At 39.8% G+C, this 16,256-nt stretch overlaps 1 protein-coding gene across 6 annotated transcripts in view; it reads right to left on the reverse strand.

The window, feature by feature from the left end:
* Positions 1–3,655: 3,655 nt before the first annotated feature.
* Positions 3,656–16,256, reverse strand: part of SGCG (sarcoglycan gamma) — a 136,989-nt gene continuing 124,388 nt past the window's right edge. For all 6 annotated transcript variants that reach the window (XM_035542543.2, XM_035542540.2, XM_035542541.2 and 3 more), the window contains 2 exons: positions 5,447–5,570; positions 3,656–5,005 (listed from right to left, as the gene is read on the reverse strand). In XM_035542543.2, coding sequence (XP_035398436.1) covers positions 4,832–5,005; positions 5,447–5,570 — 298 coding nt within the window. In that variant the 3' untranslated portion in view covers positions 3,656–4,831. The remainder of the gene's footprint in view (positions 5,006–5,446; positions 5,571–16,256) is intronic.

Genomic DNA, 16,256 nt, shown 5'->3' on the forward strand with positions numbered 1-16,256 from the left:
GGGACCAAAAAAAAAAAAAAACAACAAACAAAAAACCGCACCTTAATTCATGTTTCCTTTTGGCTCAGCTGGGAGCTTTGGAAACACATAGTATAATTCCTAAGTTCAGCATGGAAACTCTGAACAGTATGTTGTGATGATGCTTAGTAAGGGTCTGTAGAAGTAAATGTTAGCGTTCAGGTTCCACAAAAATTAATTTTACAAGTAATTCTGCATATTACACAAATTTATGAGTGAAAAAGTTTTTTCAGCCAGCTATATATTCACATGCACGAATAATGTGCGTCTCTAAAAGGAGCTATAGCAGTCCTGTCTTCCAGAATTATAGTTTTGAGGCTTAGCAAGGATAACTGCTACAGGAAACTGACTGAACCATCAATTAGTAGCTTAAATCTAAGCAGCTGTCATGGTAGAGTCTTGTTGAGTTTGTTGCTATTTATCTTCTTGTGGAAGTTTCAAAAGTTTTCATCTCAACAGCACTAGCACCTATTTGAAAAGGAATTGTTCACTTGCCTCAGCATTTAGTGAGAAAAAAATACCATTTTAAAAGGAAATAGATTTTTGTGTAGGCAGCTACTAAAATAAAAAATAGTTGTGTAAACAAACACGGTTTTGAATATTTTTACTTTAATCATCATCAAAATAAAGTTACAGTGGTGATTGGAAAAGTAGGATTTGTTTAAGAACTATTAGTATACGGTTTGCATTAAGTTGGTATTTGGGTTACTTTAAAAGAGGTTTTAATAAAATCTATTGTAATTGTTCCAATTAAAGTAAAAAAAGGTAGTACCAACTTTAAGATTTCATATTGCCAGATCTGAACAGTCTGAGGATGGCTGGGTAGATATTGTGTAACACTGCCAGAAATAATAGTTCAAGAATAATTAAACTTGACAGACGAAGTAGATGTTTTCATTTGGAGAAGATGCGTGTTTTTGTCACATGGAGGTGTTGGTCAATGAGTTTTTTTACCAAAGCTGTTTTCTTTTCCTTTGGTTTGCTTTCCAGGTGATTAATTCAGTAGCACTGGCATAATATTTTGCTTTCTCTCACCAACTACTGACGAAGACAAAGAAATTCCAGATGACCAGTGAAGCCTAATTGCAAAGCATAGTCTCAATGCTGGGAAGTAAATCTTTAGATGTGGTCCAAATTCAGTCCTATTTTTAAATAACGTTCATTTCATATTCTTGGAGTCTTGGGAAGGTAATCATGTTTTAAAACATAAAAGCATTCATTTAAGGTGAGTTTTCTTTGAACACAAAGGAGAAGCAGACTTTTCAAAATGTAGAAAGTTTATTCAAGAACTCAGTTTTCAGTTAATTCTTGCAATTTCCTTTTGCATAAAGTTATATAAAGATAAACAAATGTAAATACTAAAGGACTGTGAAATGGAAATAAAGGGTTGTGTTTGGGCAATTATCAGTATTTACTACTCCTTTGATGTTTTACTTTTTCACTGTATAGTAATCCCAACCAACTACAATAACTGCCATACGTAGTTCTTTTTTGGGGAAAAATATGCAAACAATACAGTTCACGATGCTGGGTGGTATTTTTTTTCTCCATTTGCTTAACGTATTTGAAAATAAATCAGAGAAGTGCATATTCTCACTTTCCTGTGCCATAATTTTCTGTTACTCTCTTAACTCTTTACTAGAGTTTGATTCAAGTAGAAACAATAATTTGGAAGTACTAAAGGTTGGTGGAAAGATGGCCACATGGAGATACCAGAAATGATAATTTAGTGATGTATGAACTACATTGACATTAACAATTCAGATGACAGCATCAATTGATTACACTGTGATAATTTTAGCATGAATTTGGTTTCTTTACTAACCACAATTAAAAGAAAAAAAATCCCCCAAATGTTCTTCAGTGACAAGAAGCTGCCATCCAGGGTTTAAAAAAACTGTAGTTTTTCACTTCACAACTTAAAAAATGCAACTATGTTTTTAACATCAGTTTTGTAGAATAATGAAAATGAGAATGAAGTTTAAAAAAATAAAGAGGGGCAAACTGGTGGTTAGGATGATGGCCCAGCCTGGGACACAGCAGCTCTGTACTACCCAGAACTCACTTGTGAATTTAGGCAACTCAAAAAGGATCATCTCCACGGAAAGACAGTACCCATTGCAATGTCTATCTGAGGTGCTATAATGCTCAGTAGTGTTACTTAGCCCCTATTTTCTTAGGTTTACACCACAGCTTTGTAAATGTTAACTAAGATGGAGCAACTTCAATGGATGAAGTTGCAACAGAAGTTGCTTCAAAATACCCAGCATTTTAGGCATTAGGTTATTCTTATGAAACATGGGAAGCCTGGATTTGATCCCTTGCTTAGTATTAAGTGGCAATTCATGTTTGAAACTGTGCCTCCAAAACAGAAGCTTAAAATGAGTAACTTAAAATGCTACGTTTTCATTGCCAGCAGAATAGGTAAATTGTGACTAATGTACTTATTTTCAGTCTCTGGCTAAAATTTAGAGATTAAATCAGGTAGATGAGTAGTTTGGTACCACCCAGAATGTGTATATGGTCCTTGCTGTAGGAAATACAGGCATGAGAAAAATGAGATGTCTTTGAAACTAGATGGTGGTTTAATTCTCTGAGGACTTAAGTCCCTGTTTTGCTGTTGCACTACTTCCAGACATTACAGCATTTCAAGTTTCTTTTAGCAGTAGTTTTTAGGTATCTGGCACATGCAGTGGAATTTGCTGTCTTTTATTGTAATATATAGAATTTCTATCCAATATATATAAGCTAAGACTACCCATAATTTGGTCTGCAAAAACTTGTATATGAAGCTGGAACCACCTAAACTGACTTAAATTAATGCTGAAGACAGGTTTCTGTTAGAGGTTGATACAGCTGAGGGTTTAGTTGCATTATTCAGTAGTAGACATATATTCCCCTCTTTAGGGCCAAGAGCCCTGGATTCACTCCTGAAGATGTCTAAAGCCAGAAAAAAAGGAATTTTAGACATGGAGGATGTGTGGCTTCCTACTTCTCCCTTAGGCATGATGTTAGCAATCAGAGCAGTCCCCAAATATTACAGGAGACCTTGATTTAGTTGCCTTCTTTGCCGGAAGGGACCCAAAAGCTCGACTCTCACACTTCTGCTTTTTCCCATTGAATCTCTTCTAATTTGCATGAATTTGCTGAGGGCTTCACCCCGCTAATGAAGGGTAATTTCAGGACTGTACATTAGCATCGTTGGATAAATTACAAAGGCAGCCCTCGAGGCAGGGACTACTCAGGGCTTTACTGCAATAAGAACGGATACTGTTAAATGGGGTCTCTTTTTCAACTCAGGCTTCTATAGCTATCTGGGATCTTAACTGAGTGTTGGTTTCTTCAGTTGTCCACCAAAGCTGAAGTACCAAGTGTAAAAACACGGTACAATCTTGGTCATTTGTTCTGATTCTCCTGCCTTAAGGATGAAGATTCTTTTCTGTGAAGGACAGGCATTCTGTGGTTTAATAATGATTATGGTTTTAAATCCTTCTGTAAAGAGACCCCAAGGCACTATGTGATAGCAGCTCCTACTTGGGTGATAATAACAAGTGTATATAAAACAGCATCAACGGGGTTAAAAAAGCATGAGGTTTAAATGACAGATTACTAAATATAAATCCTGCTACCCAGAGGTGTGCAAACAATTTATTTGTGTTCAGTGCAACACTGTACAGGGGAATGGGTCTGCAGTTGTGTTTCTCTACAAGGTCAGTAAATGGTTTGTCAGCTCTGGTGAGCATTTACTTTGTATCCTGATTCCTAACATAAAAAATAATAAAGAGTGATTTTACTCCCTCCATTTGTGATGGAGTCCCACTCTTATAGGATCAGAGGTATCAGTCAACAGCTGCAGATGGAAATGAAATAGTCCTCATAATTGAATCCTGTAGGCTGCAAAAAAGTATTTTTTTTTTTCCTCACCGCCCAAACAGTTCCTTGTAGCAGACAATCTGGAGCCACATTAAGGATTATTTTGTTTTTACTAGTCGAGCTGGCAGAGTAAATTGCCTTGTTGGATTAGTGTGTCCTAAAATCAAAAAGGGGTTAAAATGAGTGTGATGGTACAGGCAGTACAACAAACTATTGCTATTATAAAATATACAAACATATTTCTCTTCTCTTTAGTGTACAGCATTGAAGACACAGAAGGTATAAATAACTCCTGTAACTTTTTGTATTTGTTATTTTTATGTGAATCTCAGTAATATGCAAATCAGCATGTATGTTGCAAAATTAAAATAGAAAGCTATTAGCAAGTTAACACCTTTTACACGGGACTTCTACAAATAGCACATCTTTCCTATTTTGTGTTATTGCAAGAACAAAATTGCATAGACCATTTGCTGGCACTGTCTTAATTCCCCAAACAATGTCTTATCAATTTGTCTTATCAAATAATTCAAGTAGTTCCCTCAATTTAATTTCACCCACTAATGCAGTAAGTATTTACATGTAGTGAGAGAAAAAAACCACGGAGTTCAGAATATTAGTAATGACATAATCATCTGCCAGAATAATAGTTCAGCAAGAACACATACTCCTTTTATTTTTCCTTATGCTCTCTGTCAGGCTGTTTTCAAAGTCTCACTGCCAGAACGTATCGTCTGACTCAAGTCATTCTTCTGAAGTTGAAATGTCATTTGTGCTCTTCTTCCCCTTTCACCCTGTAGTCCAGAGTTGTAGATACAGATTTGTTTCACAAACAGAAGTACTTTGTTTTTAAAATTCTGAAAATTCCACTTTCAGTAAATACTCATTAGCAATACTACAAAACTGAGAATAGCGAGGGCGTGCCGCCTTTTCTAGTGCTTCATTGGCAGACACGGCTGTATTCTTGGCACGTGGAGCCCACGCCGGCCACTGACAAATAAAGCTTGCCATCCGGGCAAACACAGATTTCATACAGCCCCTGAGAAATACCAGATCCACCTCTTGTACCCTCAGGCAGCTTAGGCAGTCGCACGGTTTCTGCATCGAGCAAAAGCTGGGGTGGGAGAAAGAAGGACAAATGGGTTTGTTAGAGATAACAATGCAATAAAGTGTGCCATAAAAACAAACAGACCTAGGTGGTAGCTTAAGAATAGCCTGAATGATTTCTGCAGAGCTTTGTGCCTTTGTTCAGCAGTCCTGGGGCTGGAGCTCTGCCAAGAAGCTCCCTTGAGTGCTGCCTGGGCATCTAGGCACCGGCAGGGAGCTCAGCACCAGCAGAGTTTTATTAAAAGACGTTTCTCTAAGCTAATACACCATTATATCAATTGGCATTATTGTTTAATCTGATCCACAAATAAATGTCTTCTTGCTGGCACCATTGATTTTAACATCCCATCCTCTAAAATCTTAGGAATTCAATTAGCAGAACTGGAGGAAGGACTTGAAGTTATTCATTGTGAACCACAGTTTCAGAAACAGAAGGGCTTGTACTCACCACACCATCGCTGCTGTGTAGTTTGATATCCATCTGGGAAAGAGCTTCAATATTCCCTGCTTGCGCTTTGATATTAATGCCTCTTGGCGCATCCATGCTCAAAGATCGCGTTGGTGACTCCAGCCTGAAAGCGGGAGCAAGAAATCTGATAGGAGCACATTCTCATATGTTTCTTTAGTTTGAAAAGCAAGTGAACTTTGAACAAGCACTTCAAGGATCTCGTCTGAACTCATATAAAAGATGCAGCTTCTTTTTTCTTCAGGCAGCCTTGAAAAAGTAGCTAGTAACTTAAATTACACCAAAGCATCCCAAATGAAAAATATATCGGAATTCATAATAATACAAATGCAAGGTATTTTTTCAGATAGTTTCAGATTATTTCATTAAAACTAATTTATCGTTTCTTTAAAAATTAAACCCATTTTTACATTGTTTCACTTGAACTTGTTTTTATTTGTGACATAATAGGGTATGGAAAATAATACAGTTAGTGCAGTACGGAGGTCTTTTAATTAACAAGTTTTGACATTGTTGTCAGTCAGACCAAAATTTCACTCCGTGTTATTTAACTAGATAGCATTTGAAACGTAAAACTCAAACAGCCTAGCTTGAAGGAAAAATTATGCAATATAATGGAAAGTTTCAAACCCCTCTGTGCCACAAGGTGGCAGGAAGGTACCGTGTTAGCTCAGTGATCACCTCGGTGGGTCAGCCATGCAGGATTAGTGGATTTTATTTTCCAAACAGATGAAGTCTTGTTTTTTCAGAATTTTGGTACCATTTCCTTAATAAGTAGCAGGGATAGAAGAAGGAATTAAAAATCATGAGAGCCCAAGCTCAGCAACAAGCAAGTGATTATATTGCTTCTTTTGAGTTATCCAGTAAAGAAGTGCTTCACCTGGAGGCACTCCAGTATCAGACTTCTTACAAACTGTGTTTTGTTTCTGGACCCTTCCTGGTGACACCAGCTGGAATTTTGCACCATCAGCCCCCATTGAACAGGTCAGTATTAAGGCTATAGAAAACAAATTAGAGGACCTCATGTTTTCCTTCAGATAATGCAGTCCCTAGCGTTTTATATAAGGCAGAGACCTATCAGTGTCCTTTTTCTGTTTTGATATGTATTTTTTTCAAGCAAGTTACATCACTGGATATATTTTTTGAAAAAACTCTGGTCTTCTTGAGAGATACTGGCCTGACAGCCTCATAGAAGAGGGCACCTGGACAGGTTCCAGCCCTTTAGGCTGACCGTATGAGAAAATAAAGCCTAGGTGAGGAGGAGTGAAGGACTCAGGAGAAAATTTAGCTTCTCGGAGTTATGGGAACACTGTGGTGGTCCCAGTTTACTTTACATATGTGTTATCTTGTCTGTTCCATGCACTCCTTCTACAAATACAGAATAGCAGGGTCTACATCCATAACACAGACCTCAGGCACGCTTCCCTGTTCCCCCTCTGCGTGTGCTCACCCAACATCACCAGGCAGACACCAGCTTTCTCCAGCCTCTCTGTCTTGCTGTCTACCTTCTGAAATTTAGGGACAAGAGTTGTGTGTGCACGTCTGTGTGTGCAGGCCCTCCCAGCAAATGCTGCATTGGCCTCTTCATGTGCGCTGAACGGCTGCCGGCCTGGATGAGAGCAGGACTGTGCCCCAGGAGGTCCTGCACTAGGGATACATCCCATCGTAGGTCTGGACACTGACTACCAATCATATGCTAAAAGCATGAAATGATTTCACACACAGTCCTGATGTAGCTGTCTGATGGGTTTCATTTACTCAAACTGCTTCAGTTCTTCCTTTCTTTGCAGTTACTTCAGGACTCCAAGATGGCACGAACATCTATCATGGTCATGCTGGGGACAAGAGCATGAGTACAGCTCTGTCCTGCATCAGCCTTCGTTTAATAATCTTTATTAAGCAGTGTCTGTGATTTAACAACTTTTCTATGACCTTGCGTCAGATCTGTAGATTTAAACTTTTATGAAAAGGGAACTTGGTGTTTCACTGTGTGACTTACATGGGAGGTCTGTTTCATGGGAGTATTTTTCGATGCAGATTTGTATGCATTGTATAATGAAAAATTAATCAAAGTTTGTATTTTTGATACTTAAAGTTTAATATATTTTCATAAATCTGTGTCAAGGTAGTTGCATATAACAGGAATACAACTGTTTCCTTAGTTTGTTTTAGGAAAAAGCTATAAACATAGAAATTGCTCATGTCTTTTGTAAAACATTTCACATATATAAATAATCTACATGTAGATACGCATTTTTCTTTTTAAGGTCTGTTGCATATTAGAAGGAGGCAGACTGGGACAGATTTTTGAAGAGCATATCAGACATGGAGTTTGAAAACAATCAAGCAACAGAGAAATATTTCTTGACTTTCTACCAAATTTAATGCTGGCAAGAAGCCTACAGGATCCAGAAGCAGTTACAGATTTATGATATGAGTTACATGTAATTTAAATTACATGGCAGGATTACATTTGGTATATTAATCACAATCCTAATTTTCTAATGTTTATACGGTCCCTATTTCTAGATTAACTAAGGGTGGGGTTAGCTAATTAATTAGGATTTACCTAATTGGGGCTTCTGGGCAATGGATACTGTGGTGAAGCTCAAGCAGTGATTTTAAGCCCTTCTAGAAGTCTTATGTGTGAGATTTTAACAAAGGCAACATTCAGTAACAATAATGACATATTTCTTCATACAGCTGTCATGTCAAAGCCTCAGAGTCTCAAATCCAGACATAAGAAAAGGGAAACAGGCACCTATTGTGGAAATTACGAGACTGAGCTGAACCTTGCCTTTGAACATCCCTTCCATGTCCCTGCTTGGTCCCAAAGACTGTGACTTCATCAGCCCTTAGACTTGACCGTAAGTTCTTCAGTGGTCATAGCCTTGAAGAACTTCCAGTTTGTCACTGCTGGGCAGGTTTGGACTTTTCCTATGTCCTTAAAGGTCTGGAGACCACAGAATGGTCCAGTGACCAGTGATCTACTTAAAACTAGAGGAAGTTGCTATGCACTGCGTAACGTTTGGGTCAGTCAAGGGGCAGATAGAAACTGTGTGCATACAGTGGCTGATAAAGTTTCAAGGTCTCTTCCCTAGGAAATAAAAGGAGGAAGACTGTAGAGGGGGCTGAGCAAAAAGTAATCATGCATCCCTCAAAATTCTTGGCAAAATAGGAATTCAGTTTACTTGCAAATGCAAGAGGTGCAGGGAGACTCAGAGGCCAGAAGACTGTCTTGGAGTTTTTGGTCCTTTTGTAGTGTTTGAAGTCAAATGATGAGGGAACATATTGTTACAAATCACTTTATCTTTTTTATATATTATTATTTTTATTACAGGCATAAAAAATGCATTTAACAGAACGGAGTGAGAATCTTATCATCTGAGTGATTAATTTATGTAATATGCTGCACCAAAGGAGACATCTGTCACAGCCTGTGTCTCATTTGGGAAGAGGGATTCAGGACTTAGGGGTAGCTGCTAGGTACTGGGGTAGCTGACAGGGGTGTATTAGCAACTAGTGCAGTGCAGGAGGAATGGATTGGGATTACACAACGTTTGATGCCAAGGACTTGACACCCACATTGTATGTGTTGTGGGGAGTGCTCTGGACTAGCTGTTGCCTGGCCCATACTTGATCTTACAAGTAACATAATGTATCAGAGAGTTGGTTTTAGCACTGCAGAAAGAATACCGTGGTCTTCTGGAGCCCCAGTGTCCTTCATAACACAATGTGGGGTTGCTTGACTGTTAAGAGTGGGACAGAGGAACCACCGTGCTCTTGTGGATCTGGGGAGTAGCTAATTCCTTCCTTCTGGCCCCTTTCTGTCTCTTACATCTTATGGATCAGCAAGTATCCTGAATTCATTAAAGACAGAACTCCTGGATGTTACTCTAGATGTTACTCATGGACTATTCCTCCCAGCACCTATCTGAGAGAGTCCAGGGTTAGTGTAAGTGGACTGGAAAGGTAAATGGACACTGCCTTTGAAACCATGGTGCACCCAACAGCTGCTGTGTGCATACATACAGCTAAATTTGCTTGCTTTTTGGTTAAAATATCAAATATCCTGATCACTTTTACAAAACAGAGTGAAAGGTAAAGGTAAACCTGGCACTAAAAGGTATGGTAAAGAATGTAGCACTATAAAGTATGTGAGTTAAATGTGTTCTTATATCAGTAAAAGAGAAGCACCTATGTGTTTTAGCATTGACTTATCTTTAATTAAAGAAAGGGCCCTTGTATGCAGCAGAAACGAAATCTCAGATATACTGGACTTGACTTACTTTGTATTACATTATTTAACAGCAGTATGTTTAACTAAATCATTAATAAGACATTGGTATGGTGATTTTTTTCGTTGTTGTTGGAAAGCTCTTTTAAACAATGAAAGAACACTAGCTGGGCCCAGGCAGAACATAAATACTAGCTAGTTCACAGTTTCATTAAAAGTTTTTCACAACGCTTGCCAGTATTGATTTTTATGAGAATTCATAAAATTTACTAATCCATCACTTATGTTTCTCTAGTGTGCTCAATCTTCCTTCCATAGTGCTTTACTATAATTAAAATAAAGGATTCATGCAAAAAGGTCAAATAAATATATAGTAGGTTTGATTTAAGAATGAAGACATGATTTCAGGTTGGAATTTAGGAGACATTTCTTCTCAGAAAGAGCAGTCAGGCATTGGAACAGGTTGCCCAGGGAGGTGGTGAAGTCACCGTCCCTGGGGGTGTTCAAGGAAAGGTTGGATGTGGTGCTTAGGGACGTGGTTTAGCGGGTGACATTGATGGCAGGGGGATGCTTGGACCAGATGATCTTGGAGGTCTTTTCTAACCTTAATCATTCTATGATTCTATGATTCTAATGAGGTCAGAAAACAGTGAAAGATCCCATGTCCCTTTCTTTCTGTCATTTAGTCTATGGGACTGAAGGTGCTGATTCACACTTGCTCCTAGGCATTGATATGGCAGCAGGCATGGGAAGTACAGCATTAGAGAAAAGATTCAAGAACATGAAGAAAAAAGAAGAGATATAAAAAATGATACTCAGAAGAGCTGGAGCTGGAATAACAGTACTTTCTCCACTGGTGTGTATTTGCATGTTATTCTTAGTTCCCTTGAAGTTTCATGAAGATAATAAAATCAAACCTCATGACCTCAATATGGATGTCTCCTACTTCTCTTTTTTGAGTACATGGCTGTGTGACCCACCTCTCAGTAAATGATCTCCATGACCTCTCAGTGTTAGAAAGCATTTACAAAAAATGGTGTGTTGTCCTACTGCCGTTAAAGACAACAAAAAATCCTTTTACAAATATATCAACGCGAAACGGAGGACTAAGGAGAATCTCCATCCTTTACTGGATGCGAGGGGAAACCTAGTTACTAAGGATGAGGAAAAGGCTGAGGTGCTTAATGCCGCCTTTGCCTCAGTCTTTAGCGGCAATACCGGTTGTTCTCTGGATACCCAGTGCCCTGAGCTGGCGCAAGGGGATGGGGAGCAGGATGTGGCCTTCGCTATTCATGAGGAAATGGTCGGCGACCTGCTAAGGAGCTTGGATGTGTGCAAGTCGATGGGGCCGGATGGGATGCACCCGAGGGTACTGAAAGAACTGGCGGAGGAGCTGGCCGAGCCGCTTTCCATCATTTATCGGCAGTCCTGGCTATCGGGGGAGGTCTCAGTTGACTGGCAGCTAGCCAATGTGACGCCCATCTATAAGAAGGGCCAGAGGGCAGACCTGGGGAACTATAGGCCTGTCAGTTTGACCTCAGTGCCAGGAAAGCTCATGGAGCAGATTATCTTGAGGGTCATCACGCGGCACTTGCAGGGCAAGCAGGCGATCAGGCCCAGTCAGCATGGGTTTATGAAAGGCAGGTCCTGCTTGACAAACCTGATCTCCTTCTATGACAAAGTGACGCGCTTGGTGGATGAGGGAAGGGCTGTGGATGTGGTTTACCTTGACCTCAGTAAGGCTTTTGACACCGTTCCCCACAACATTCTCCTCAAGAAACTGGCTGCTCGGGGCTTGGACTGGCGTACGCTTCGCTGGGTTAGAAACTGGCTGGATAGCCGGGCCCAGAGAGTTGTGGTGAATGGAGTCAAATCTGGTTGGAGGCTGGTCACAAGTGGTGTCCCCCAGGGCTCGGTACTGGGGCCGGTCCTCTTTAATATCTTTATCGATGATCTGGATGAGGGCGTCCAGTGCACCCTCAGTAAGTTTGCAGATGACACCAAGCTAAGTGCGTGTGTCGATCTGCTCGAGGGCAGGAAGGCTCTGCAGGAGAATCTGGATAGGCTGGAACGATGGGCTGAGGTCAACTGTATGAAGTTCAACAAGGCCAAGTGCCGGGTCCTGCACCTGGGGCGCAACAACCCCAAGCAGAGCTACAGGCTGGGAGATGAGTGGCTGGAAAGCTGCCTGGCCGAGAAGGACCTGGGAGTATTGGTTGATAGTCGGCTGAATATGAGCCAGCAGTGTGCTCAGGTGGCCAAGAAGGCCAACAGCATCCTGGCCTGTATAAGAAGCAGTGTGGCCAGCAGGTCTAGGGAAGTGATTGTGCCCCTGTACTCGGCTCTGGTGAGGCCGCACCTTGAGTACTGTGTTCAGTTTTGGGCCCCTCGCTACAGGAAGGACATGGACGTGCTCGAGCGAGTCCAGAGAAGGGCGACCAAGCTGGTGAGGGGTCTGGAGAACAAGTCATACGAGGAGCGGCTGAGGGAGCTGGGCTTGTTCAGCCTGGAGAAGAGGAGGCTCAGGGGCGACCTTATCGCTCTCTACAGTTACCTTAAAGGAGGCTGTAGTGACGTGGGGGTTGGTCTGTTCTCCCACGTGCCTGGTGACAGGACGAGGGGGAATGGACGAAAGTTGCGACAGGGGAGGTTTAGGTTGGATGTTAGGAAGTACTTCTTTACCGAAAGGGTTATTAAGCATTGGAACGGGCTGCCCAGGGAGGTGGTGGAGTCACCATCCCTGGAGGTCTTTAAAAGACGTTTAGATGTAGAGCTTAGCGATATGGTTTAGTGGAGTACTTAGTGTTAGGTCGGAGGTTGGACTCGATGATCTTGAGGTCTCTTCCAACCTAGAAATCTGGGTCTGTGTCTGTGTCTGTGACTAAACTGTTCCAAGGCCAAATAAAGCCATTACAGTGAGTTCAATAAGGTTGCCAGTTATGGGACTAAAGATCTCTTCCTGCAAACCTACAATACTCTGAAAGTAAGCCCTATGCAACTCTGCCTGTGCATGTGTACTTCCAAGACTAGGCTCACCTTTTTTTTTTTTTTTTTTCTGAGATTTGTAACTTCTCATTCCTACTTTATTTCCTACAGAGAAACAGGAAGAATTAGGAACGCAAATGCTACGGGTTGTACTACAGTCTATAAAGTACTGAGGTTATCCAAGCCACAGCTTATGAAAATGGGGTATAGAGCAACATATGCTGTTGGCATATAAAGAAAATAGCTTTTTCACATTGTCAAGTAAAGAGTCCCTCCTATGCCTCTAGCATGAAGAAAGGAGTCTTACCATGTATACATGCCCTTGAGTTCAAGTCTAACTTTGGAAAGGTGAAAGAGGAACAGAAATAAAATTAGTCAGTGACTGGAGGCCACGGAGCAGTGGAGGAATAGGAAAGGTAACAAACAAAGGAAAAAAAAAAGAAAAAAAAAGGGGAAAAGGAGAATCTTTAACCTGCTAAGAAACTAATATCTCTAGAGCCAAAAGAAACCTACAGAGGATTCTGTGGGCTTAGCTGGCCATGGTTCTCTGCATTAGTCTGGTTTCAGCTCTGCTCTTTGAGTGCATGTTAACCTTTGAAAGGCAATAGGAGTATACTGGATTTTTGATCAATCTGAAAGCAGTCTAATTCACCAGCAATGCGGCTAGACATTGTAAGAGGGTAAACCATAGCCAGAGCATACACTAGTTACACCGGAAAAAGAGATTGTTATTTATTTATGGTCCAACGTACAGAATTTCAAACCATATTCTCTCTTTATGAGGAAGCTGGATTTCTGTTGACACAAACTGGTGGAAAACCTTTCCCAAACTGGAGCTGGAAAAGTGGATAGTGAGCAGCAGGCACACACTAATGCCTGCTGCCAATTCTCACCCAAACTCACTTATCTCCCAGCAGATTGCTGTTTTGAGGTCAGACAAGTGCAGAGGGTGATCGGGATGTAGGAAGAAGAATAATGCATGCAGCTATGGATCTTGGTGTTCTGTCTTTTGGCGTTTGGTTGTTTGCCAGCAGGTCCAAAGGCAAAGAAAGTCAAGACAGGAGGACTGAACTCTCAGTCTCAGTATATGCCTAATTTCTGTTTCGTTTTGTAAAATTATTTTCATTGTAATGTCTCCTAAAACTACATCTCCATTCAAACAGGAAAGATGAGTTTCACATCATGTTCCAAACACTGTATATACCTTAAGTACATGGAAGTACTAATACTCAACAATAGACTCTGATTACTACATGTCAAAAAAATACAAAATACTAATGACTCATTAAATCTTCCCCAATCAGTTTCTGCACAGTAATGGACATACAGGGGTTACTTTGTCATGCCTCGGCACAAAATTCTGACTTGACATAACTACTGTAAACCTTTCGAATGATGCCTTTTTTTTTTTTTAATCAAAGACATCCTATTTTAAATCACACAAATTGAATTTCTTCATTTAAGGGTGGATTAATTGCTTCCTACCTGTATGATGCTGTCTTTTCTCTGTTTCATTTGATACTCTAAGTCTGAGCTTCAGTGATTTAAACTAAATGAACTATAATGAAAAAGAATTTGACTGCAAACCAGCATCCATTTTCCCCTGTTGAGTCCATTACTTGGTCAATGGTTATGTTATATCATCCCAATTTTTGTAACTTAGTTCAAAGAAACCATTTTCCAAGAGTTATTGCTCCTGGGAGTTGTCTGCCTCAGGACACACATTCTGTTCCAGTAAGACTAATGTCAATACCTACAGCTCCCTAACACTGAATCCCACATTAGTCTATCATTTATGCCATAATAAAATGTAATATGCAAAACAGTATGGTTTTAATGAAGAAGAATGAAATAACAATTATTTAAAATAAAAAAGAACTTTTTTCCATCTTCTTTGAAGTGCACCTGGCTATTTCATTCCAGACAAATTCACAGGAAAACTTATAATAGCACAAATTACAGCTAAATATTAGAAAAGTACTTCTGACTTAAGAATGCCAAGGCTAATACTTCTCCATAAAATTTACCATTCCAGAAATAAAAAAGAAAATCACCAGTATCTTGGAAAAATACAGAAAAGTTGTTTGATAATATCAGAAGAAAATGAATAGGTGACAACTGAATTCAGAGCAACATACTACAAGAGTATCTGTTTAGAGGTGTGCATTTACATACAAAAGAAATCTATTAAAGAAAAATTATTTGGCCGGAATGAAGGAGCTGTACATAAACCACCTCATTTTTCTAGTAATTATGAGGCCATTTTTTTTTAAACTTCAGTGGCACTATGTTGTAATTTAGAGACTACAAAATGATGGAGCAATTTGTTGCAATTTGATTTTAAAAGTCACTTTTTTCTCAAGTCTCTCCTGCTTACTGGTTAAATGCATTGATGAAAATGTCATTTGGGGAGGTCTATTATTTTGTCTGCAATCACTTGGGAAAGTCTCAAAATGTGCTAGGCTTTGCTGGCAGTTTGTAACATTTCTGACCTCTAGAAAATAGACACAAAAGAACATTGTAATGCACTGAAACATCCCACATACTTTAGTAACAGCAGAGCTACTCTGAAATAATTACACAAAGATTCAGTAGGTTTTGCTCTTTCTGGTAGCCTTCTTTCTTCGGACAATTACGCTGTTGTCATTTACATATATACACGTAAAGAGAGTCCTACTGAGTGATGCAGCAGTTGTTGGACAAGTATTATCTGATATAAGCTGTTAATAGTAATACAGGACTTTTGTATGATGTGTAAAATTGCTGCAGGATTATTACTTAAAAAGTTCCTTCCCTCTTGAAAATAACATTGTCAACTATTTTGGTCTGAAATAAACAAGCTGTGAAAGTATGGTTACTGAGCTTAAAAATAACATCTCAATACCCCCCCCATCTCTATGGATTTTAGCAACTTAGAAGGAAAAGACACTTCTTTTAGGTAAATATGATGGGGTCATGACTTTCCTGAAGAGACAAGGTTATAGCATGGTCAGGGCCTCCAAGCTAATTATTACTTTGGAAGGACTCATTACCTTGTGTCTGATAGCAAACAAGAGACAGTAATTGGCAGCGTTTGCTAGTCCTTGTTACAAGGCTATATAAACAATGATTAACAATTTAAATGAATTCAAGGAATATAGGGCTACAAGTGGAAAAACCTTCACTCTGCGATTGGAGTATTTCCCAGGACAGTGTGTGGCCTTGTTTCTTATGATGAATTTTCATGTCTTCGGAGCTTAGCCAAACATGGCACTGTTGGTAAGTGTATGACTCCTCTAAACAAATGTAGTTGCCTCTAGTAATGAGTACTGGACATCCCCCGTGCACCCTTCAAAATGAACAGAGAAAAACATGCACTGCTAGGGCTTAATCCATCAAATCTATTTTAAGGTGTCTCTTTTGGGGTAAAATGTATTATGCCCTAACAATACCTGTTTCTTTTTGCAAAGAGATGATGAGATCCAATGCGGATAGCTACGCTCCAGATGTATAAATGGGATGAGATCAATCTGACTGCTGTCTGAGCAGTTGTAAAACCCTGAAGCCACGTTCCAGGGGTATTAACCTCTC

The sequence above is a fragment of the Cygnus atratus genome, chromosome 1 (assembly GCF_013377495.2).
Source record: "Cygnus atratus isolate AKBS03 ecotype Queensland, Australia chromosome 1, CAtr_DNAZoo_HiC_assembly, whole genome shotgun sequence".
NCBI classification, from domain to species: domain Eukaryota; kingdom Metazoa; phylum Chordata; class Aves; order Anseriformes; family Anatidae; genus Cygnus; species Cygnus atratus.